Genomic DNA, 26,552 nt, shown 5'->3' on the forward strand with positions numbered 1-26,552 from the left:
CGCGCCCGGCGGGACTCAACCAGAGCCCAAAGCTCTCACGCGCTTGGCACAATAAATAATTGTGCCCAGCGCATGCCAGGCAGAGACTCCAAAGAGTCCCATGCGCCCAGCGTGCCCAAACCCGCGCCCGGCGCGGGGTAGTCAGAGACCTCCCTTGGTCTCGCGCCCAGCGCAATTCAAATTGCGCCTAGCGCCCACAAGGCAGAGACTCCCAAGGAGTCTCACGCCCAACGCGACAAGGATCGCGCTCGGCGCCATACCAGGAGTACAAAAATCAAGTCACAACAAATATCGCGCCTGGCGCGGTTCGAGTCCCGCCCGGCGTGGGCCATCCAGAGGCTAACATCCTCAAGCCCGCCTGACGCATACATCTTTGCGCCCGACGGCTTGCCTAAATTCTGCCCTCGGGTGGCCACGCGCCCGGCGCTAAGAACTGCACTAAGCGCGAAGTCAGCAGTAGACCTCCCTATTTTCGAAAATCTCAACAAAACCTACAAAACAACCAGGAAATTCCACATGCAATCCATTCCAGATATCACATTTCCATCAAACATCTCAAAAATACCACCTTTTTCAACATGCAACAACAAATCAAGAAATCCCCAATTTTTTCCTCAAATCCCCGAATAACCCCAAAAACACTTCCTTCAAATTTCAACTTAAAATACACAAAAGTCTAGCTTCCCTTACCTCGGTTCAACAGCTCCGAGCTCCAGGAAGAGGAGGACGAAAGAGAGAACAAAAATGGCTTGAACAAGTGAGAAAGGAGAAGGAAGAAATCCGCACACCCCAGCTAGCAATCCAACTACTCAACACCTAAGCTCACCCAAGAAGGAAGAATCAGCAAATGAGTAGGAAGAGTTTGAGGAAGAAGGAGTGAATGAGAGAATGGGAATGAAAATGAGTATGGGGGAAGAGGGGAAAAATAAGAGCGGGTCTCACAGAAGGAGAGTTCACAATCTTGGAGACGTTTATTTTAAAGTATAATATATATTTCTAAAAATATTATACTCAAAAATATTATTTCCATGAATATATTTATTTGACATTATTAATTAATTAAAAAATTAGTAACAAATGTAAAATGAGAAAATGAAAAGAGATAATTATTAGAAAAAATAACTTCCATTTTATATGAGGATATAAAATATGCATCTTTCACTAATAAAGACATGTAAAATAGAAATGTTTTACAATCTTAAACATAAAACATATAAAGTAATATGAAAAGATCACTAAACAAAAAGGTCGTAAAATAGTGTATGTGTATTTATAAAAAGTATATAGTAATTATTAATTAATTTCTAAAAATGCATATACAGTATAAGAAAGAAATGACGCGTAGGAAGGAAAAACGTGCGTGGAAACAAAGAACAGTGACTTTATACGAAAAGAGAATCAATGTTGGTGAGTGAGCGTGTTCACTAAGGTACCTCTTTTCTTCTCTTCTCTTTTCTGCTGACCCAAGTTACGACAAACCACACTGACTCCTTCCTTCTCTCTCTCTCATTATTATTATTTTTCCTTTCCATTTCTCTCTTCAACCCACCCTCCAACGTCGTCGTTTTGATCACCCCACACTCCGCTAATGCCGGACGGAGAATCCTCTAGCGTCGCCGGCGGTCAACCGTCCGTCGATCCCTCTTCCAGTCTTTCTCAAGTCAAGAAAGATCCCAGGAAAATTGCAAGAAAGTAAGTAACTTTCGCCACCCCTTTTCCCTTCCCATCATGTTCTTCACTCTCTCACGCTTATTTTTCAAGTGGGTATGTGGGGTTTGATCATTACTGCTTGGTGGTATTTGCTGTGCAGTGAGTTAGTTTTTTTTGTTTGGCTGTTGCCAAATGGAGTTGGAAAAAACGCCCGTTTCAAGATTCTACTTAAAATGTGGCTGCTGAATTTAATTTCATAAGCAAGCTTTGTTCTTTATGCAAAATTGTAACTTCTTGCTTCTTGAACGTTTTAATTGAGTGCTTTATTATTTATATGTTTTATTCCAGAAATTAGTTGTTTTGTTCAAGAAAATGTTAGTCTGAAGTGTGCTGTAGAAAATGTTTGCAATCTTATGAATGTTTTGGTCATTTGATAGGTATCAGTTGGAGTTGTGCAAAAAGGCTATGGAAGAAAACATAATTGTGTATTTGGGGACAGGGTGTGGGAAGACTCACATTGCCGTGCTTCTTATGCATGAGATGGGTCATTTGATACGGAAACCGCAGAAGAACATATGTGTCTTTCTTGCTCCCACTGTGGCTTTAGTCCATCAGGTGAGTGTTCTACATATTGTTCAATGTCGTATTTTACTGTCTGTAAGGCCTGTGGAAATGGCTTTCTAGGATAAGCCTAGCAAGGAAGCATTCTGTTGTATTAACTGAACGTGAAATTTGAGATAAGAGCTGAGGTTTTATCTTTGGTTGTTAATTGTTGCAATTGGAGGCAGTCTCAATTTCTCACCAATCTTCTCAAATAAAACGTTGCTTCAATGCTAGAATTACAAATCTTAGTAATCTAATTGTTGTGTGAACCAAGCATGGTCGTGTTATGTGCGAATCTGATGCATTGATTTGTTCTTGTGTTTAATAATTTCCCACTGAACTTTAGTTTTAACTTATTTAACTATGTTGGTCAATTCTATTACGTGTTTTCTGAAGCTTATTTTTTCATTTATTTATAGCAAGCAAAGGTTATAGAAGACTCTACTGATTTTAAGGTTGGGACTTACTGTGGGAGTTCAAAGCGCTTGAAACGTCATCAAGACTGGGAGCAGGAGATTGAACAATATGAGGTGACAATGCTAGTTAAATCATGTTGAAATTAATTATGTTCTCTAAAATATTTCATTGTGTATCCAGATGTGTTACAGTTGCAGCAATTTTAAGCAAAAGTTGTTGAAAGAAGGGTGGTGTAATCAATTAAATTTTATACAGGAAAAAATTCAAATGGGCTCCTGTTGTTTTGGAATCTTAAAAAATATACTTGGTTAAATTTTATTTCAGTGGTGTTCGTTGCTTCTAAAATTGCACTTTGTGTTCTTGAATTTCCTCCTTCAGGTTCTTGTTATGACCCCACAAATATTACTTCACAACTTATCTCATTGTTTCATCAAAATGGAGATGATTGCACTTTTGATATTTGATGAATGTCATCATGCTCAAGTCAAAAGCAACCATGCTTATGCAGTAATCATGAAAGTATGTTGTACTTTTGCTTATGACATTCAAAATGGAGCTACACAATTTTCTGCATAAAATCTCTCCATATCCATACATTTAATTTTTGATAATATTTAATTTGGCAATTTGTCAGGTCTTCTACAAAAGTAATTCCACAAAGGTTCCCCGTATATTTGGCATGACTGCTTCCCCTGTTGTAGGAAAAGGTAACATAATAATGCTTATCTTATATCTTCAAGAAGTTGAGTACTAACAAGAGCCAAGATATTTGCCTGCCTCAATCACATTTTGATATTGTTGGATTACTTACAGGGTTTAGGTATGGAAGGAGGAAAATAGAGAATACAGACTCTGAAAATTGAATTGATATGGTGTATTATGATGTGCTGTGATACAAAATACAAAGCACAGACCCCTATTTTTACTATGAATTAAATTAAGGTCTAGGTTCCTAACTCTAATTAGACAAAGAACAAATAACTTCCCAAAAAGATAGATTCATTCACCATGAATAAGGTTCCTAAACAGATAAGACCCCTAAAGGGCATCCTAAACAGTTATCTTTAATATTACATAAGTTATCCTTGTCTATTATGCCATGCATCATTCTCTCCTTCCAAGATATTCTGTAGATATTCCAACTGACACAAACTTTACATTATCTACACTAGTAAGTTCTGAACCAACGACCTACCCTTGTGGGAAATTGTCCTTTAGTTATGGAAGAGAGGGTATGTGATGGCTTTAATGTGAAGTCTGTACATTTGGTTTAAAGGAGGGAAGGGGTGGGGGAGGAGGAGGAAGGAGAGGTCCCGTTGTTTGGTTTGGTTCTAGGGGAGTAGGAAGGGTCACTTTGTTTGGTTTGCTAGGTGAGGGGAGGAAAAATATACTGTTGTACCCTTAGTAATGGAGTACATAATAGGAGATAAAATAAAATCTTGCTGACATTGGTGTTAATATATCCTTTCTTATTGTTTATGCATATTTGAATAAGCATAGTTCGCTAAATACCAAGTTTACTGTAGTTTATTCCTAATATGTAAAATCCTCTTGATAACTTGTGAACTTGCTGGTTCTTTCCATTTTCAGGTGCTTCTAGTGAAGCAAATCTGGCAAAAAGCATCAATAGTCTTGAACAAATGCTTGATGCTAAGGTAGGGTTTACTTAGTTCAATATGTCAAAATGCTTAAATTTGTGAACAACATTGGTTGCTTGTGAAAAAGATATTGTGTCAAACTTTTACTGTCCTTTCTGATGCAAGAAAGAAAATTTTCTTTCCATTAAGTATTGACTATGAAACCATTGATATAATAGGTGAGTGTGTATTGATCAAGTGTTTGCCTGAGCTAAGGTTTGTGGAAATGTAGTATTTGAGCTCCATACAAAGATATTGGTGTCTGACTCTTCTGAATTCCTTATATTTACCTTATATGTAAAGTTCATGGTTCTTGTGGATAGTTATTTATTATCTAGTTGTGCTGGTTAGATACTGTGCATGGTAATGGTTACTAATCTCTAATGATTTGAATCTCATTTGTAGGTATACTCTGTTGAAGACAAGGAATTGCAATCTTTTGTGACCACTCCTGTGATTAATATATATCGTTATGGTTCAACTGCAAGTGGGGAAACTAACTTGTACTTGAAAATTGAGGAGATTAAACGCCAGGTGCACTTTTGCTATGGGTTTTAAGATGATTAGATAAATAATGTTTGCTGATCACTGCATAATTTTATTTGAATAGTGCATAGCAACCCTTGGTAGGAGTATAGAAGATCACCAGAAACGGATGAACACAAAGAAACTTCTGAACCGGATGCATGATAATGTGGTTTTCTGTATTCAGAATCTTGGCATTTGGGGAGCATTGCAAGTAAGAGACTCTTGTAGTTGATTATAAGTTTTTGTTCTGTAATCATTTGACTAGAATGGGGTTATTAAGTCAATAAGTCTTTTAGCAGAATCTATAAATAATAATAAAAGAAATAAAATTTTGTCATTTGTTCTGTTTTGTTGGTCCCCTCCACATCCAATGAAGTAAAAGCCCAGGAAGAAAAATAAGCCTAGAATAGGCTGTGGAGTTTCTTTGTGATGATGAATCGTGTAGAATGATATTTTCTTTATTGAAGATAATGTCTTGGCCCCAATTCTGCTAGTGATGTCATTTAGACAAGTCTTGTGAATGTTTCTTTGTGATGATGAATGGTGTAGAATGATGTTTTCTTTATTGAAGATGATGTCTTCGCCCCAATTCTGCTAGTGATGTCATTTAGACAAGTCTTCTGAATGCATGTGTTCCTTGGGTTTTGGTGTATTTCTGTTTTCTCCTTTTGCATTTTGTTATAGATCTCTGATTATCTCTGTTTTATTCTATTTATTTGTCCATTCCTGTGGTTTTCCACCACGCTTCTTGTTTTATTGATATCGGGAAATGATTTTATAGGGTAGTATTGGAGTATATCTTTACTCGTATTAGATATCTATTAAATATGTTATTGTATAGGGCTATCTTTTCAGAGGTTATGCTAGGTTTCTCTGTTTTTTATCTTTTACCTGCTCAACAGGTTCTGTTTTTCTGATTCTGTCTTTTACCTGTTCAACAGGTCATTGCTTCAATAGCTCTCTTCAAGCTATTGAAACATATAAATAGGATTACTGTATTGTGTTTTATCACCTGTGAAATATAATTCAAACATTTCTATTATTTCTGCTCTCTCTCTCTGTTTTCTCTCTGATCTCTTTCTTTCTGTTTTCAAGACTAATATAATTCTAATATGGTATCATGAGCTCTTGATCCTCATCCCTCTCCCAAAGATCCCTATCTCCTTCAAACTCTCTGCTAGACTACACTACCTGTCTCCCTTCATGGCTGAAGAACAACCATCGACCTCTGCAACATTCCCGCCTCACTTCCATACTGCACCAGAAAAACCCTCCTCAACCCCTTCCCTCACCTTCTCTCACACTATCTCTGAAAAGTTGGACACCAAGAACTACCTTCTTTGGTGTCAACAAGTTGAACCAGTCATCAAAGGTCACCGCCTCCACCACTTCTTGGTCAATCCCCAAATCCCTCCCAAATTTCTTTCAATTTCTGACAGAGATGCTGATCGTATCTCCGAGGCATATCTTGCGTGGGAACAGCAAGATCAATTACTTCTCTCTTGGCTCCAATCATCCATGTCCAAAGAAATGCTCACACGAATCATTGGATGTAAATCTTCCTTCCAACTCTGGGACAAGATTCATGCCTACTTTCATGCACACACCAATGCTAAAGCTCGTCAATTACGTGGTGATCTTCGCAGCACAACTCTTGACAACCGTTCCATCTCTGACTATCTTCTTCGTATCCAAACCCTTGTTGATGCCCTCACAGCTATTGGCAACCCTGTTTCTTCCAAAGAACATCTTGATATTGTTCTTGAAGGACTTCCTGAAGAATATGAATCCACTGTTTCCCTCATCAGCAGCCGTTTTGATGAATTGACCATAGAAGAAGTTGAAACCCTTCTTCTTGCCCATGAATCCCGTCTTGAAAAATTCAAGAAAAAGAACCTTCTCACTGTCAACATCCTTGAAAACCCCTCGAATTCTAATCCTTCCCCATTACCACCGCAAGCCAATCTCACCCACCAAGACACTCAGCTTCCCTCTTCCTCTCGCGGTGGCAGATCTGGTGCGCGATTTGGTCGTGGTGGTCGACCCAACAACCGCTTTGGTCGTGGGCGTGGCAGGTTTGCTGGCTTTCAGTGCCAAGTCTGCCATCGATACGGCCACATTGCATCCTCTTGCTACTACAGGTTTGACAGCAACTTTGTCCCAACACTACCATTTGATAATACCTTCTCCGCTGCTGACTCCACTCCCAACCCTGCACCTGGGTTCAATCCCTCTTTCCTCTCCTCACAACACATGCGCCCCACTAGTTCTCTTAACGGTCTCTTAGGTCCCCGCCCACTCAACTCCAACTCTTCTCAGGTATATCTAGTCTCTAATGGTGCCCACCAAGCTCAGGCCTCGCCCATGGCAATGACTGCACTTTCCCCTAGTTCCCATTTGTGGTACCCTGACTCTGGAGCATCTAATCATGTCACCAACATGTCCCACAATATTCAACAACTTACTCCCTTTGAAGGTCCCGATCAGATTATCATTGGCAATGGCCAGGGTCTTCCCATAAACTCTTCAGGTTTCACTGCGTTTCCTTCTCCTTTAAAACCTCACATCTCTCTTACTCTCAATAATCTTCTTTATGTTCCTAATATCACTAAAAATCTCATCAGTGTGAGCCAATTCTGCAAAGATAATTCTGTTTTCTTCGAATTTCACTCAACCTGTTGTTTGGTCAAATCACAGGACACTAAAGACACTCTCCTCATGGGAGTTGTTGGCCCTGATGGCCTGTACCAGTTTCCCTCCCTGCTTCAGCCAAGACAACAACCAGCAATCCCACTCTCTGCTAATACTGCTTCTTGTAATTTTGTTCCCTATGCCACTTGGCATTCTCGACTGGGACATCCTCATAATGATGTAATAAAATCTGTGTTCAGACTTTGTAATTTTCCCATCATCAATAAAACAGCTTCTGATTTTTGTACTCCTTGTTGTCTTGGCAAATCGCACAAATTACCTTCAAACTCTTCCAAAACTGTTTACCATACACCGTTTGAATTAATATATAGTGACCTATGGGGTCCTGCACCTATTACATCGGATAATGGTTATCAATATTATGTTACCTTTGTTGATGCACACACTCGATTCACTTGGATATTTCTTCTCAAACGTAAAGCTCACACGCTAGATGTTTTCAAACAATTTCATGCTATGATTCAAAATCAATTTCAACTACCCATTAAAGCCATTCAAACTGATTGGGGAGGAGAATTTCGTTCATTCACCTCCTACTTAGCTCAAAATGGCATTCAACATCGACTCATTTGCCCCCACACTCATCACCAAAATGGTGTTGTGGAGCGCAAGCACCGTCACATTGTTGAACTTGGTCTCACAATGTTGGCTCAAGCTCATCTTCCTATGCAGTTTTGGGACCATGCATTCCTGACCAGCGTCTACCTCATTAATAGACTACCATCATCCTCAATTCAGAATGATGTTCCTTTCCGAAAACTATTCCATCAATTACCTGACTATAATTTTCTCCGGGTTTTTGGCTGCTCTTGCTTTCCTCACCTTCGACCCTACAACAAGAATAAACTTCAATTTCGTTCCCAAGAGTGTGTGTTCTTGGGGTACTCGACTTCTCATAAAGGCTACAAATGCCTAGCCTCAAGTGGTAGAATTTTCATCTCCAAAGATGTCATTTTCAGTGAAACCCGTTTTCCTTATCCAAGTTTATTTCCTGATCCTGCCACCAACCCACTCACTCCCTCAATTCCTGTTCCTCTTGTCATAACCAATCCTCAGCCTCCTATGCAAACTGCTTCTTCTACAACTCACGACTCCACTCTCCAATCCATCCCTACCACCGTCTCATCTGTTTTGGCTTCTCCTATTCTCCCCACCTCTTCAACCTCATTATCCACTCATGACCCTGCTCCAATCACTAACATTCACCCCATGACTACTCGGGCCAAAGCTGGTATTGTAAAACCCCGCCTTCAACCCACTCTCTTACTCACCCACACTGAACCCAAAACTACCAAACAAGCCTTGGCCAGTGATATCTGGCTTGCTGCTATGAAGCAGGAATATAATGCCCTGCTAAACAATGGTACTTGGACTCTCATGTCTCTTCCTCCAAATAAAACTGCCATTGGCTGTAAGTGGGTGTTTCGCATTAAAGAAAATTCAAATGGTACTGTCAATAAGTATAAGGCACGCCTTGTTGCAAAAGGCTTTCATCAACAATTTGGGTTTGACTACAATGAAACCTTCTCCCCAGTTGTCAAACCTGTCACCATCCGCCTCATTCTCACCCTAGCCCTAACCCATCACTGGTCAATTCAACAATTGGATGTCAACAACGCCTTCCTAAATGGCAATCTTGAAGAAGAAGTCTATATGTCCCAACCTCCAGGCTTTGAGTCTTCGGACAAGACTTTGGTCTGCAAACTCCACAAGGCAATCTATGGTCTAAAACAGGCACCCCGTGCCTGGTTTGATAAGCTTAAGGCTACTCTGTTTCATCTTAATTTTCAGAACAGCAAGTGTGATCCTTCTCTATTTGTCTACTCGCATGACAATAATGTCATCTACATCCTTGTCTATGTAGATGACATTATTATCACCGGAAATAACTCTTCCACCCTTCAGACCATTATTGCTCAACTCAACTCTGCCTTTTCCCTCAAAGATCTTGGTCGCCTCGATTTTTTTCTTGGCATTGAAGTCAAGCCTAACACCGATGGCTCACTCACCTTAACTCAAAGCAAGTACATTCGTGACCTCCTCAATCGCACCAACATGGAAACCTCAAATCCTATCTCTTCACCCATGGTCAGTGGGTGTAAACTCTCTAAAACAGGTTCCGAGAAATTCCTTGATGTGACCTTATACAGATCTGTCGTTGGTGCTTTGCAATATGCCACTATCACTCGCCCTGAAATTAGCTTCTCTGTAAATAAAGTCTGTCAATTCATGTCTAACCCCCTTGAACAACACTGGTCAGCTGTCAAACGCATTCTTAGATACCTAAAAGGCACTATGTTCCTGGGGTTACATCTGCAACCAGCTCCTTCTAACTCTCCTTTGTCCATCCGTGCATACTGTGATGCTGATTGGGCCACTGACCCTGATGACCGTCGATCCACCTCTGGTGCCTCTATATTTGTTGGACCCAATCTCATTTCTTGGTGGTCTAAGAAGCAAACCGTTGTTGCTCGCTCCAGTGCTGAAGCTGAATACAGAAGTCTTGCTCTTGCCACTGCTGAAGTCTTATGGATTCAAACTTTACTTTCTGAACTTCATGTCTCTCATCACACTCCTGTTGTTTATTGTGACAACATGAGCACAGTTGCTCTGGCTCACAATCCTGTTCTTCATGCTCGGACCAAGCATATGGAGCTGGATCTTTTCTTTGTTCGTGAAAAAGTTGCTGCTAAGTCTCTTCATGTTGTTCATGTCCCAGCCATTGATCAATATGCGGACATCCTTACTAAGGCTCTATCTCCCTCTCGGTTTTGTGAGCTTCGTTCCAAGCTCAAGTTGGTTGACTCCTCGCCTCAACCCACTTGATCTTGCGGGGGGATATTGGAGTATATCTTTACTCGTATTAGATATCTATTAAATATGTTATTGTATAGGGCTATCTTTTCAGAGGTTATGCTAGGTTTCTCTGTTTTTTATCTTTTACCTGCTCAACAGGTTCTGTTTTTCTGATTCTGTCTTTTACCTGTTCAACAGGTCATTGCTTCAATAGCTCTCTTCAAGCTATTGAAACATATAAATAGGATTACTGTATTGTGTTTTATCACCTGTGAAATATAATTCAAACATTTCTATTATTTCTGCTCTCTCTCTCTGTTTTCTCTCTGATCTCTTTCTTTCTGTTTTCAAGACTAATATAATTCTAATAGGTAGAAGGGCTGTCACTTAACTATCTTGTTTTTTATTCTTTTTTCCTTCTCTAATATATGTATTTACCTTCCAAGGCTAGTCGTATTCTTTTGAGTGGTGATCGTTCCGAGAGGCATGAACTAGTGGAGGCAGAAGGAAATTCAAGTGATGACTCTGTGTGTGATAAATATCTTGCTCAGGCTGCTGAACTTTGTACTTCACAATGCATGATAGGTATTTTCACATTGCTTTTTCTTCTTTTAATCATGCCACTGCTGTTACTAGGTTTTTCAGCTGTCATGTGCTTCCATTTTGCTTGATGTTAGTGTAACATTTGTCTAGCAATGAATTAGTCTCTTTCATCATTGTTAATTTTGATGATATGTTTAAAACAAAGTTCTTGTAGGATTTATGCTTCATTTTTATTGCCGCTAAACATTTTTTTTTTGTAGGTGACAGTGCATCTGATTTATCTTCTGTGGAAATATTAAAAGAGCCATTTTTCTCAGCAAAGATTTTACGCCTCATTGGGATACTGTCCAACTTTAGGTTGACAAAACAATGTTGTTTAAACCATTCCTTTTTATACATGTTTTCACATAGCTTGTGTCTCATTGATATTTTTGGTTATGAAACTAATATATTTGGGCAAATTCTGATTACATGTTCCAACTTCAGGTTGCAAAAGAACATGAAGTGTATAATTTTTGTGAATAGAATTGTGACTGCAAGATCCCTGTCATGCATACTACAGAAGCTCAAGCTTCTAAGACAATGGAGGAGTGATTTTTTGGTAGGAGTCCATGCTGGACTGAAGAGTATGTCGCGAAAGACCATGAACACCATTGTTGATAAGTTTCGCTCAGGAGAGGTGTTACTATTGGATTTCTCTCATTAATTTTTAAATGTTATTGTGGGAACTAAAAAGCCTTTAAGATCCTATATGCTAACTTTTAGTTCAGTGTGATGAAAAAAATAAATAAATTAAGTTATAGTCCTGTGTATGTGTGAATAAGTTGCTAATTGTCATAGAAGCTTCTTTGATTTTACCTGATAGTTAGTTATAATGAGAATAGGGTTTCTGCCCTGGAAATGGTTGCTCTATAAGCTCGGGGCTGGCCCTGGATACTGCTGATAGAAGTCCTTATTAGACACAGTGCCTAGCTTGTTTTCTCTGAGAAGATAAATGGTCTGAGGATGTCTTGACTCTTGATTAATGTTGTTGATTGGATTCTTATTGTATAGAATTGTATGTCTTTGATAGATACTGAAATTACAATATGAACATAGAAGAAGGAAATTCAGAGAACAAGCTCTGATATTACAATGGAAATTGCAGGAAAATATAGAAAGATAAACCAAAAAGAAAGAAATCAAAGAGTTGGAACTTCCTGCCCTGAAATCCAAGCCACTACCAAATTGCACCTTCCCCCCTACCTCGCCCCCACACCCTATAACCAAAGCCCATCAATGCGAAGTAGAATTTATTAATCATAAATTCAATAATGTAAAGTGTCGCAATTTTTTCTAATAATTTGCTACCATAAACTAAAAAAAGTGTTATTTAATTTTCTATTACTACAAATGATGTAGCAATAAATGTATTGAGGGAATGTAAAATGTCTCTTAACTAGTAAAATTATGAAATAGCTGGGAGCTACTGGGGATTTTTGTAAAAAAATATTTTACCTAACTTCTCAGCATGTACTTTCAAGCATTATTGGTGTTAAGGTGGTGAATGTAACTGGGGATAAAGATATAAGTGATGATGGCTTGAATATGTTGATATTTCCTAGTTTGTCAGAGTTGAGTCCTAAGCCTATGTGGCTCCATGCTGTTAACAGTTGAATCTATTGGTTGCAACCAAAGTGGGTGAAGAAGGACTTGACATTCAGACATGTTGCCTTGTTGTACGATTTGATCTTCCAGAAACTGTTTCCAGCTTTATACAGTCAAGAGGTCGTGCACGTATGCCTCAGTCAGAATATGCCTTTTTGGTGGACAGGTACTCTTTCTTTCTAATAGATTTCAGAAGTAATTTAGGTTTAGGCAAATCCATCCATTTGGTTACTTATGAGATCTTCTTGTTGCAGTGGCAATAAGAAGGAACTAGACATAATTGATGGTTTTGAAAAAGATGAGTACCGAATGAATATGGAAATCACTATTCGAACATCCAATGAGACATACATCATTCCTGAGGAAAGAATATTTAGAGTTGATTCGTCTGGTGCTTCTGTTAGTTCTGGATATAGTATCTCATTGCTTCACCAGTATTGTTCAAAGCTTCCACATGATGAGTATGAGCTTATTTAAACTGAACCATTTTGTTTGTTCCAAATTATATACACAACCAAGGAGTTCCGTGCAAATAAAGTACAAATCTTGTTTTTTGGATGTAATAAATCCATCTTAACAGGTACTTTGACCCCAAGCCAAATTTTTATTACTTAGATGATTCGGGGGGAGTTGTCTGCCACATAACATTTCCTTCGAATGCACCAATACACCAAATTTTGGGTACACCGCAGTTGTCTATGGAGGCTTCCAAAAGAGATGCTTGCCTGAAAGCAATAGAAGAACTTCATAAATTCGGTGCTTTAAGTGATTGTCTCTTGCCGAAGCAGGATGATGTAGAGCCAGAGGAGCGGGTTTCAGGCTCTTCTGATGAAGATGAATGTGAAGGTCAAATTTCAGCTGCTTTCTGATATGCCATTACTTTCATTGCCTTTCACTGGGTTGTCAAAAATGTGCTGTATAAATTGTATTTTGTAATAAACTGTTGAGCGTATTTACATGTCAACCAGTGTATTAAGGAGAAAGACTAATCCAGCAAGCTTCCATGGTGACCATTTTCTGGCTTTTTAAATTCTGTTACTTAATCCCGTATTTGTATTTATTATTACTGGTCTATGGGTTTAGCGTTAATCCCAGTGTCAGTGTATAAACTTCTATACCATCATCCAATAATGTCTGATCATTAAAAAGATTTCCAGCCAGTTAGTTACTGTCACAAACTCTTCTGATGATGCAGTAACACATGGTTGGAAGATAGTTTAAAAAATTTTACATCAACTTTTGGATCAATTTAAATTCTTTGTATCTATATATAGTTTTTTCTAATCTTGGATGGGAGGGTTTCTATTTGTTTTCGGATGTAGTACTATTATTTTGTTGATTGCTATCAACTTTTGCCCCAAGGGATATAATTATATTATTGTGTTGTATTGTACTGTATTCATTTTCATGTTTTTTTTGCAGATGGCATGTCAAGAGGAGAATTACATGAGATGCTAATTCCTTCTGCCTTGGGACAATCATGGATAAATGAGGATAAAGTTGTCTGTCTTTACTCTTACTACATAAAATTTTGTCCCTCTCCAGCAGATAGGGTCTACAAAGCATTTGGTCTATTTATCATGGCTAGTCTTCCAATGGAGGCCGAGAAATTGGAACTTGATCTCCATCTTGCTCATGGTCGATCTGTGATGACACAATTTGTCCCATTTGGAGTTGTAGAATTTGACAAAGATGAGGTGAATGACATTTTTTATTTATTTAAAATAACATAAAGAGAATTTTAAGTTAATGCTTGGAGTTTTCCATCCTGCAGATTAAGATGGCAGAAAATTTTCAAGAAATGTTCCTCAAAATTATACTTGATAGATCAGAATTTGTTTCCGAGTTTGTAGACTTGGGTAAGGGTGGTGAATCTCCCACAAGCACATCAACCTTCTACCTTTTGCTTCCAGTTGTATTACAATATGAAAATGCCATGAAAGTAGACTGGAAGACAGTGAAGAGATGCCTTTGTTCACCAATTTTCAGGCACCCAGCAGATACTATGGATAAAAAAGTTTTCCCTTTAGATATTCACCTGCAACTTGCCAATGGTTACAGAAGTGTACGAGATGTTGAGAATAGTTTAGTGTATGCCCCACATAAGAAGAACTTCTATTTTGTCACAAGTATTAACTATGAAAAGAATGGATTTAGTCCTCATAAAGATTCAGGCACTTCAAGCTATGTGGATTACTACATTGAAAAGTAGGTGTTAGTATCTATTTATTATTACGGTTTCATCCTTGTTTCATTTCTGGTTGTGCATTCTTAATTCTTCTATGTTGATGCAAACTTTCATATTTGTGGGAGCTTTTTAAAATTGCTGATTAACTGATTGAATTAGATATCTGAGAATGTGTATACATGTAAGTTGGAATATCATATATGAGGATTGCTAACAATACACTCACTCTAACATGCACCCTATTATTGGTTAAAATTTATTGAAAATCACAAAATTAAGTGGAAGATTCATTAAATGAGAAGTGAGACCTACTAAAATTTGTTATATAAATTTCAGCCAATAGTAGATAGTGCGTTCAAAAGAGTGTCTTGCATTTCTTGATCATATCATTTGTGCGTATGATATTTAAGTTGTGCTTATATTTGACAAAAACATGCATGCTTGGATGTCAGGTTTTCCATTCACCTCAAATGCCCTGAACAACCACTTCTGCATGTAAAACCACTCTTCAATTTGCACAACCTGCTACACAACCGAAAGCCTGGGGATGCAGGTACTGTATTGGATATGTTATTTTTTGCATTAAAGATTGATAGGAACAGTATTCATTTCCCAGCCTTAGGAATGGTGAACCCCGATAAAACCATGTTCTACCAAAACTGTCCTTATCCTCCTTCTGATTATCATGATGTGCCCCTCTTTATCATTTTGCTCCAATTCAGTAAGGATTCTCTACTGTTCTCTTGCTTCCAGATCAGCATGCTCATCATTCCTCTCTTCTCCCCTTGGACCATAACTAACTCTTCTTTTGGCCCATTATCCATAATTTGAGTCCCTTGCTGTTTATTTCTTGAGAAACACGGGATATGGGCAATAGAGCTTAATTTTGCTTGTGGGATGTCTAGGCTTTGTTATTTTTCCTCATTTCAGGTCCAATAGGTTGTGTCAAAGGTGTGCAAAGAGTTACAAATAAAGTTATAAGGTTTGTTTGAATAAACTTCTCCAGAAGTACTTCTAGGAGAGAAAGAGATGGGAGGGCACCAAAAATAAGAGCATCACCTGAAATGATGTCAGAATGTGAACAACCTCTTGTATTATTGATAGAGAATGTATTAGAAATATTACAAAGCTCTAAGCAACTATATTTATGTAGTAGCTCAAGCATACAAGATATGATTCTTTCTACAGAAAAAGTACAAACGAAGCTACATAACTAATAGTGTGACACATATAACAAACTAAAAGTGACAGCATATGCCACTGTCAACTAATAACCCAAAAGAATTACAGAGTAAAATACTATACTATAATATGGAACATGTCAAAGATAGACTGTATAGCATTTTTTTACGCTTTAGTTTAGCAATTGAAAAAGTGTGCATTGACTACTTTCATGTTTGTATCTTGATTTTGGATTTATTTTGTATTCTGATATGAAAAGTGTGAATTGACTTCCGAATCTTCTTTTATTGTTTGTAACATTTGAATGTCAATGACAGAACCACATGAGCTGGAGGAAGAACCACATAAGCTGGAGGAATACTTAATTTATTTGCCTCCTGAGCTATGTGAACTGAAAATAATAGGCTTTTCAAAGGATATTGGCAGTTCCATATCTTTGTTGCCTTCAATTATGCATCGTCTTGGAAACTTGATGGTGGCTATTGAACTCAAGCACATGCTATCTTCTTCCTTTCCGGAGGCTGCTGAAATTAGTGCTCTTAGAGTAAGGCATTATTAAATTCATTACAATATTTACATTCTTTTTACAAGTAGTGTATTCTTTTTCATCTAACCATAGCAGTGCTTATATTGTACCAATGAATCTTGTGGTTAAGAGCAACTAACAATTCTGAACAAATTAATAGGTTCTAGAGGCCCTCACCACTGAGAAGTGTCAGGAGTGCTTTTCCCTTGAAAGACTTGAAGTGCTTGGCGATGCTTTCCTTAAATTTGCTGTTGCACGTCATTTTTTTCTCATGTACGACAGCCTTCATGAAGGAGACCTCACAAAAAGGCGTTCTAATGCTGTAAATAATTCCAATTTGTTTAAGTTGGCTATTAGGCGCAATTTGCAGGTAAATTTATACTCACATATCCTGTCTTCATTTCCTTAACAAGAAACTATAATTATTATTCATTAGTTTTCTGTTAAGATTAGTGTTTCTGCATCCACCACTCTATTTCAGAATGAGATCACTTGTTGAAGCTTCCAAAGAACCCTAATCTCTTATTCAGACCAGGAAAAATAAATATATACATGGGAACTAATTTCAATAACTAGCTAATTAGTTAATATACATTCTCAAATTATCTTGGCAATGAAAAACATATAGTGCAGAATTTGAATGTCTTTAATTCATAAGTCCTAATTCAACTGTATCATTGTAGGTGATAGATAGACAAAGAACTTTGTGGTGGGACCTACTACCATGTCTCTCCTAAAATGTTGAGAGCTAAAATGAGAGAAATCAAATCCTTTTTGTGAAATTAATTGATGCGTCTGATGAGCATGAGGGTTTATTGGATGGATTAATGGTGGAATATTGGCAGATTCAAGGGTCCTTCTAGATAGGCAAAGGACAACTGAAGTTTGCATTTATTTAGCTAAAATGAAAGCAGCCAAACCCTAATTTATGAATTAATTTTATGCATTTGGAGTCTGGACATAGGATAGGACTTTGAAATTTGGTGTTTATAGGCTAAGATTTGTATAAGCTTTTGCAAGAATTAGTATATGTTTGAAATGGTCATTAAGAACAGCAATTTGGGTTTGTATCCTAGTACAAAGCAATTTGCATTGCTTGCAGGAATAGAAATGAGTGAGGCAACTACGCTTACATATTGTGTCTAAATAGCTTATCGATTTTCACTCATTAGTTTTCCACCATCACATTTCCATGACTGCCAAGCAGGCAAGCACTCCCTTGAAAGCTGATAGGGTTTAGGTAGATTCAAGCAAGAACTTACTAGAGGTTTAAAATAAAATAGAAAATCTACTTTTTTTTTTTGCAAGAAAAATTAGGAATGGGGTGGTTCCATTAAAGAAAAGAAACATTATTTGAAAAGAACATTCACATAAGCTTTATGCCTTTAATTCAATCTCGTGACAAAAATAAAAACAACTTACGAGATGAAAATTAGATATTAATTTCCAAGCCCAATAGTGTTGGGCATAAGAAATTGTATTGGAAAAAATTCAAGTCTATTGAAAAAAATCCAAATTTTACATCGACTACATATAAGGTAAAGATAGAGTTTATAAGTGGTGGTAAACCTTCACTTTACTAAACAGTTTTGCAGAATTGATTTGAGTTCAAATTCGCATTCTTAAGACTATAGAGGCCTATTAAGGATGTAGGCTTCCTACTACTAGTACTACTACTAACCCAATAAGGAATACTTAGACCTCTAGGAAATAACAAAGATGATAAAACTATTGGGACTCACATTGCCTACCTCAAATTCTTTGGGTGCGGTTTATATGTGTTGGGCGACTTCGCTTAATGTCAATTGGTTTTAAGATGAAATCTAATATGGTATCAGAGCCTAGAGCCCATCTTCTTGTTTTGCCTATTTTGGTAGATATCATGTGGTTCGATAGACATCTATGAAGGGGGGGAGGGGGTGTTGGGAAGTCCCACATTGCCTGCCTCAATTCTCTGGGTGCGGTTTATATATTTGTTAGACAACTTCGCTTAATACCAATTGGTTTTAAGTCCTATCTATTAATGGATCTTTTCCTGACTAACTTGGATCTTAGTTCCTATCAGAACTACATTTGGATAACATAGATCCAAGCCCAATACAAATCTTAACTGAGGATTAAAGACACTTGAGTGCCCCTAGAACTGAAATGTAGAAATTAACTGAACAACAATTTAGCCAGACTTATAACCTTGATTACATTATTCTATCTTGATGTCAGGCTTTAGAATGGGTCAGTGTATACATTTTAGGTCTTTGTATATATATTAGGTTGTATTATGATCATCATCCTCATCATCTGGATTTCTGCTCTTGCCCATTGAATTCATAGGTGATAATGTATTGTATATATATGCTATCTTGTAACTTTTCATTTTTTGCCCATTGAGTTCATAGTTCATAATGTATATATATGCTATCTTGTAATTTTTCATTTTTCTTCAGTAAAACTTTTTTCTCTCCACTTTCACAGAGGGAATATTTATATTTACTGACTTATATCTCCCTGCTTCCTCTTGCAGGTCTATATATGCGACCAAAAATTTGATCCCTTGCAGTTTTATGCATTAGGTCGTCCTTGCCCAAGAGTTTGTAGCAAGGAAACCGAAGAAAGCATACACTTGTGTTTAAATTCCGTTAAGGAGCAAGGAGGAGCAACTGAAACCCGATGTAACAAAAATCATCATTGGTTACATAGGAAAACAATTGCTGATGTGGTTGAAGCTCTGGTTGGAGCTTTCCTGGTTGACAGTGGCTTTAAAGCTGCAATTGCCTTTCTTACATGGATTGGCATACGAGTTGATTTTGAAGCTTCACAAGTAGTTAATATTTGCTTAGCAAGTGTTGGCTATTTCCCTCTTTCATCTGATGTAGACATTCCATCTCTTGAAAGTAAGCTAGGACATAACTTTGTTCATAAGGGTCTGCTTCTCCAGGCATTTGTACATCCTTCATACAATAAGCATGGAGGAGGCTGTTATCAGGTAAGTGCCACTTTTTTCCCCTCACAATGTTCTCTGACTTTGGATAAGAACTATTTTCTTTACTTTTATAGCTCTGAATTTTTGGGAGACATTTGGTCTTTAATTTTTGAAACATGATAATTCTTTGCAGCGATTGGAGTTTCTTGGAGATGCTGTCCTTGATTATTTGATTACTTCATATCTATTCTCAGCTTATCCAAAACTAAAGCCTGGTCAATTGACAGATTTGAGATCATTGTCTGTTAACAATAAGGCATTTGCCTGTGTAGCAGTAGATCGCAGTTTTGATAAATTTCTCTTGTGTGATTCAAATTGCTTGTCTGAGGCAATAAAAAAGTACGTGGACTACGTTAGAAGACCTGTATCAGTTTGTGGCATTAAAGAAGGGCCAAAATGTCCCAAGGTAGATATTATGACCTCTATAAAAAGTTGCTACACTTAGTTGTTTTTGTTGTTATTGTTGTTGTTATTATTATTATTATCATTATTATTACTATTACTATTACTATTACTATTATTATTATTATTATTATTATTATTATTATTATTATTATTATTTTATTTACCAAAGTATGATGAAGTTTATGATCCATTTTAAATTTTCATTTGGGTATTTTACTTGGAATAATGCTACTCTCACACACATCACCACACATCTGTAAAGTTTACATTATTTGATGTGACTGTCAAGTTAACAAATTTACTTTCGATTCTAAGGTTTAGGCTTTTTATTGTTTGATTCAAGCAGCTCCTAAGTTTCTGATAGATGTGTATTGCTTTGTTATTTTGCATCATTGGTTGCTTCAGGCACTAGGTGACTTGGTGGAATCTTGTGTTGGTGCCATCCTTCTTGATTCAGGGTTCAATTTGGACAAAGTTTGGAAGATTATGACTTCATTCTTGGACCCAATCATGAAATTCTCATCAAGCTTGCAGCTCAGTCCTGTTAGGGATCTGCGAGAACTTTGCCAATCTCATAATTTGGAGTTGGAATTTCTGCCAGTGGCCTCAAAACTGACTAAAACGTTTTCAGTTGAAGCCAAAGTGACCGGGAATGGTGTATGTGAAACAGCTTCAGCAATTGGCCAAAATAAAAAGGAGGCTTCTAGAATTGCTTCACAACTACTTTTTTCAAAGTTCAAGGTAAAGCAAGTATGTTTAGTTTTATTTTTTTGATCCTTATTTTTTTTCAACTCAAAACCGTAGTACTTGCATTTCTTTATTGCATGGTGGCACCGCAGGTAAGTAAAATATTGTTGTGGTTCAAGTAAACAAGGGCAATAATCAGTTTTTTAACTTTTCTGCTGACGAGGGGAAATCATTTATGCTTATCTTTTTAAAAAGTTTTACATATTCTATTCATTTATTAATTTATGAAATACAAGGCTTTATATGAGAATAATCCAAGTTCCACATTGACTTGAAAAAAGACTAGCATAGAGTATATAAGTGTGGGGGGGGATTAGCAACTCCCACTTTACAAGCCAGTTTTGTTGAGTGAGTTAAGTCTAAATCCACATTCTAAGATAGTATGGGAACCTTTCCTAAATTCATTAAAAGGATTACTCACCATTTATTCATGCACCAAGTTCAATAGTAATGAACGTGAGAGAGTGTGTTAGAAAAAACATAAGTCCTAGACTGGTAGGAGATAAAACTAATATAAAATATATAAGTGGAGGTAAAATCTCACCTTACAAACCGGTTTAATAAGTTGAGTTAGATTCAAACCCACATTCTAAAAATTTATGTCTAAGATGTGATTTATTTCTTATTTAGAACTTGAAACTCTCATCTTAGGTAGTTCAGAATAATGTTATAGTACCACTTATTCCAAAAATGAGAAGCGAGGTAGTAACATTTTTTTAATACCATGGAGTACTTGCAGTTGAATTGATATACCAGATAGATTGTCTCACTTAATAGTCCAACAGATTATGGACAAAGTTCATCCTAAATTCTTTCTCCTTTATATTCTCTGTCGAGCCATCCTGTGTATTATGTTTGCTTTCTTCTGTTGAATTCTGCTCTTTAGATACTTTTGTCTGGGCTGATTGAAAAATGGTATTTTCTAAGTTTGTTCTTGTGCCTAAGCACGGCTGTTTTTAGTTTGTAGAAATTGTTTGGTGAATCTTGTGTTATGTGTAATATTAAATCCACACATATGCTCTCTTTTTATGATCAAGGGAACAATTAAGGGTACAAAAAATCAATCAAATCCCCAATTTCTAAAATGGGATATTCCCCTCATTCCGCATTTACATATACTAAATGCTGGATATTTCCCTCATTCTGTATCTACATATATACTAAATGCAGGATATTTCCATCATATACTAACGTAGATTTTCAGCAATCATTTTTTAAGAGCTTTCTTTTAAAATAAATTAATAAAGGGATGACAGTGGTTAACATATTACCGGGAACTAGCCCTTAAATCTGATACTTAATTTTGTCTTTGACATCATCCCTGCAGAGAGAAATATGTATATGTTATGTCAGTGGCAACTGGCAAGCACTGTACTGAATGTCTTGTTAGTTGTTAATAACAAGAGAAATACAATTAGTGAAGCTGTAATATAGCTATACACAATAACAACTATCATAGAAATTAAGAAATAATTCTAATATCTCAGCATTACTTAGTGAATTTCTTCTTGAACATGCATTTGGATAAACCCAAATTCCCTAAGTAATCCTGGGATTGTTGTTATATAAAACATTTGGAGTTGCATTTTCCCTTCCTCAGCTACAACTCCAGGAGCTGTATTGTTTGACTTTAACTAGTGATTAAAGCAGTCATGTGTGTGGATGTGTGCAGACTCAAGGCTGGAAAGCAAAGTCAAAGACTTTGGAAGAAGTTCTCGAATCAACTTCTAAGATGACACCAAAACTTATTGGCTATGATGAAACTCCTATTGATGTAACAGATACCAATACCGCAGGGCACATAATGGTTAATTCAGACAAGTCTTCATATGTAAAATACAACCAAGAGACAGTTGAAATATGCTCTCCATGTGTGAAACCTTTTGGCCAAAGGCTTCAATCTTCTGCAAAGGGAAAGCTTAGTCAAATATTTGAAAATAGTAATAGTGGCAGTGACTCGTCAGGGACAGGTAGTATAACGTCATAGTATTTTATTGAGCCAGTGTCTCTGTTAGTCCTGAATATGGTTTTATATTTTTTGGCTCAAAGGAACGGCTAGATCACGATTGTATGAATTTTGTGCTGCTTATTGCTGGAAACCTCCTTCATTTGAATGCTGCAAGGAAGAAGGACCAGACCACCTAAAACAGTGAGTTCCTCGTTATTTAAACATCTAATGTTGAAATATTAAGATTTAAAAATAAGAAATCTGGGTAGTGATATGTTGTTACCGAAGATTGACTAATAATAAAAGTTAAGTTAGGTTCAAATCCAAAATTTTAATAGATGAATGGATGATGATAATTAGAGTTGAAATTTGTAATCTTTTTCATCAACATATAGTAATATTAAACTTGGTTCACTTGCATACATTTTGTTACTTTATAAACAACTCCCGGTTCATTTCTGGTTACATAATAAAACTTCCAGTGTCTTTTTTTTTTTTTTTTTCTTTTTAACACGACATCAGGGATTCTATGGTGACACTGCTATTTCTGTTTATTGTTCCATTTTTAGATTCACTTGCAAGGTGATCTTGGAGATAGAAGAGGCCCCAGATATGATTTTAGAGTTTGTTGGGGAACCTCAGTCAAAGAAGAAAGATGCATCAGAGAGTGCGGCTGAGGGTGCATTTTGGTACCTGCAACAGCAAGGTTACTTGCCTAATGGTAATTGACATGTTGCTGAACAATAGGTGTTAGGCAGTTTGAGGGTGTCATTGTTATAGGTAATAATGTAATATAATCTACAAGGCAATTATACAGGTTTAGTAAAATCCAGGGTTTTCCCACTTGTTAATCCGATGTAAAATATTATTATTCATGTAGTATTGTAGTGTCAAAGTTACATCTATCATTGTATGTAAACTACTATTCTCGATTATAACAGTGAATTTTCTGTGTTTCTACTTTTGAAATGTGAATATAATTTCCTGAAACATTTGGTCATTGCCCTATATCGTCTTCTTCTTTTTTTTTTTCCGAAGTAAAAATTGGTCTTGATAGAGTAAAAAAAATTAACCATTTAATGTTATTCAATGAATTTTGTAAAACAGTAGGTAGAGTACTAATTATCTATAAAATTAAATGATTGGGTTATTGATTTTTTTATTTTATTTTTGTAATAGATGGGTTGAATATAAAATAATTATTCGTATTTAATTTATCATAAATTTAAAATATAATTTGTTTAAAAATATCTATTTGTATTAATTTTAAATATAATTTATATATTTAATTTTATATATATATATTATTATAAATTTTAATCATATATAATAAATATTTATTTTGTGTAATGCAAATGTTAAAATACTAATAATTATTAATAGTCAATCACTTTATTTTCAGGAATGATAAAAAATTACTAAACATTAAAGAAATCTAAACCAGTGTTTTAAAACCCGGACCGACCCGGCCGGTCGGACCGGTTGGACCGGGAACCGGTGGTCCAGCCGGTCCGAATCTGAAGTTGGATCGGTTATGCAGTTGATCCGTTTTAAACCGGATTGAACCGGTCAATTTTCCGGTTCAACCGGTGAACCGGTGTGTCAAACCGGTTCAACCACTTTTTTTTTAAAAAAAATTTTTTTTTTAAGGGATCATAAATCACAAAAATAATAATAAAAATTGAATCTCTTAATGAAAAAGCAAGGAGTCTTATTAAATATAACAATGACTACTTGTTCTAATATATTTGTTTGCAATATATACAACTTAAATAACTTTTATAGTATATTATTAATTTTAAATTATATATTTAATAATGCAATATCTATGTAAATATTACATATATTATTTTCTGATATTAATTGCAAGCATATTATATATGTACATATTATTTATATTTTTAATTTGTATTAATATACCATTTAACATGTAATTTTTTTACGTATTTTTTTACAAAATAAAAATAAAAATAAAAATAATTTTAAATAAGATAAAAAAATTAAAATTTAAAATAAGATATGAATTTATTAAAATGTATAAGTATAAAATATATTTAATATGAATGCTTTTTAATAAAAATAAATAAAAATCGAGTCATGCGGTTCAACTAGTGACCCACCGGTTCAACCTTTGACTCACTGACCCAGTACCTTAACCGGTTCGATGACCGGTCCGGTTTTTAAAACTATAATCTAAACTGAAACTATTTATGTGGAGTGAATACTTTGTTTCGCCCCTGGTTGGAACTAATCATGCAGTGTCTACCTCTTCTCTCTCCTTCTTAACTATACAAAATTGTATTACATGTTCTCTCTTAAATGCTCACTTATTATTTCTTGGATCTAAGATTATTTTATTTTAATTTTTTAATCATTTTAATTACTATCAACTTGGCACAATGGTCTGATTGGACTAGAAAAAGAGAACAGTTCAAAATAAATTCTAGGTTAAATACCTCTTTTGGTCTCTTATAATGTTTTTTGTTTTAATTTAGTCCCACTTTAATTTTTTGTCTCAATTTGGTTCCTAATAATTTAAATCGTTCCAATTTAGGACTTCCGTCTAAATGATTTAAACGGAGTTAACTGGTGGTCACGTGGATGCCACGTAGATGCCACGTAAATGGATCCAAAAATACTTGAATACACCTGGAACCAGAACAGCCTGTTCTGAAATCAGAACGGCTCGTTCTGGTTACACTATTGGTGTGTAAAATTTGCACTTGGAACGGGCTGTTCCAGGTCCAAAATTAACACACCAATAGTGTAACCAGAATGGGTCGTTCTGGTTTCAGAACGGGTCATTCTGGTCCAGAATTTCGTGCTCAAAAAAACCAAAATACAAAGCATTTCAAACACTATATTTGGTAATATTGTTAATGAGGATTAATAACTTCAATTGCTAAACATTTGGGCTATATAGTATATCATTAAAGATGATGCAGTGTATCACTAAAGACAATGGTAAAAAGTTTTATTTAATTGTTAGTCAAACTAGAGTGAACCACTTACTACCAAATTGACACTATACAGTCAAGGATAAAACGAAACAGTGTTTTTCCTTGAAGTCATTGATGATGTACCCCAACAGTCACAACCTGTTCTTGAGGAGGTACCCCTAAACCCTGAATTTTATTTTCAATTTTTGAAATACATTGCGGCATTTTAGTCAAGATTTTGAACTGGATAAATTCAAATCAAATAAATATTTTAGAAAGTCTTATCTTATTTGATTTTTTTTATAGTTTTACATAAATGAATATTAATTTATTATATTTTTTATTTATTATATATTTATTAATATAGATATAATAAAAAATACAATAAAAAGCATGGCGTTCTGAAACGGGTCGTTCTGAATTCAGAACGGCCCGTTCTAAAATCAGAACGGCCCGTTCTAAAAGCAGAACGGGCCGTTCTGGTTTCAGTTTTTTTTTCTTCGGAATTTTGGCGTCCACGTGCGCATCCACGTGGCATCCACATAGATGTCACGTGGCCAACAGTTAACTTCGTCTAAATCATTTGGGCGAAAGTCCTAAATTGCACTAATTTAAGTTATTGGGGTCCAAATTAAGACAAAAAATTAAAGTAGGACTAAATTGAAACAAAAAACATTATAAGGGACAAAAAGAGGTATTTAACCTAAATTCTAAGTATTATTAACCCATGTAAGTTAGACTGAGTCGAAATAAAAATGTAATAAAAAAGTATTATTTGATAACTATACTTATAAATTAAAAATAAAGCGATATTTTAGTAAATTGAAATGTGTTAACTATTAAGATATTATAATAAATAAATCGACGTATTTAATATATGAAATAATTAATTTATTTTTGATATGGGTATAAATGTAATGTATTTCAATCACATAAAATAATTGGGTATTATATTATTAATAATGTAAAGTGTATTACACTATTATTCAGTTAAAAATAACTATATAGGATAACTCTACTGACTTTTGTAAAAACTACTTAAAAATTATACTTGTTATAATTTCTCATTTTAATAATATATAAAGTTCTATCGACGGATAAAAA

At 35.9% G+C, this 26,552-nt stretch overlaps 1 protein-coding gene across 3 annotated transcripts; it reads left to right on the top strand.

Moving 5' to 3' along the window:
- Positions 1 to 1,404: 1,404 nt before the first annotated feature.
- DCL4 (dicer-like 4) lies at positions 1,405 to 23,469 on the top strand. 3 transcript variants are annotated; one of them, XM_029274840.2, is made up of 25 exons: positions 1,405 to 1,692; positions 2,088 to 2,265; positions 2,673 to 2,783; positions 3,049 to 3,189; positions 3,305 to 3,377; positions 4,261 to 4,325; positions 4,713 to 4,841; positions 4,918 to 5,046; positions 10,790 to 10,928; positions 11,147 to 11,243; positions 11,373 to 11,565; positions 12,539 to 12,699; positions 12,788 to 12,994; positions 13,114 to 13,379; positions 13,956 to 14,230; positions 14,308 to 14,741; positions 15,174 to 15,274; positions 16,221 to 16,447; positions 16,590 to 16,799; positions 18,951 to 19,412; positions 19,543 to 19,815; positions 20,220 to 20,564; positions 22,234 to 22,531; positions 22,611 to 22,710; positions 23,079 to 23,469. In XM_029274840.2, the coding sequence occupies exons 1-25, from the start codon at positions 1,589 to 1,591 to the stop codon at positions 23,236 to 23,238; spliced, it is 4,878 nt and encodes a 1,625-aa protein (XP_029130673.2). In that variant the 5' UTR covers positions 1,405 to 1,588; the 3' UTR covers positions 23,239 to 23,469. The 3 variants fall into 3 exon arrangements, with proteins under 3 accessions (XP_029130673.2, XP_020236092.2, XP_082931774.1); XM_020380503.3 differs by having other exon boundaries at positions 1,407 to 1,692; positions 20,220 to 20,555; XM_083075648.1 differs by lacking the exons at positions 1,405 to 1,692; positions 2,088 to 2,265; positions 2,673 to 2,783; ... (1 more) ...; positions 3,305 to 3,377; positions 4,261 to 4,325 and having other exon boundaries at positions 10,795 to 10,928.
- The last annotated feature ends 3,083 nt before the right edge of the window (positions 23,470 to 26,552 follow it).

The sequence above is a fragment of the Cajanus cajan genome, chromosome 5, assembly GCF_000230855.2.
Source record: "Cajanus cajan strain Asha chromosome 5, NIPB_CcT2T_4, whole genome shotgun sequence".
In the NCBI taxonomy this organism is placed as follows: Eukaryota; Viridiplantae; Streptophyta; class Magnoliopsida; order Fabales; family Fabaceae; genus Cajanus; species Cajanus cajan.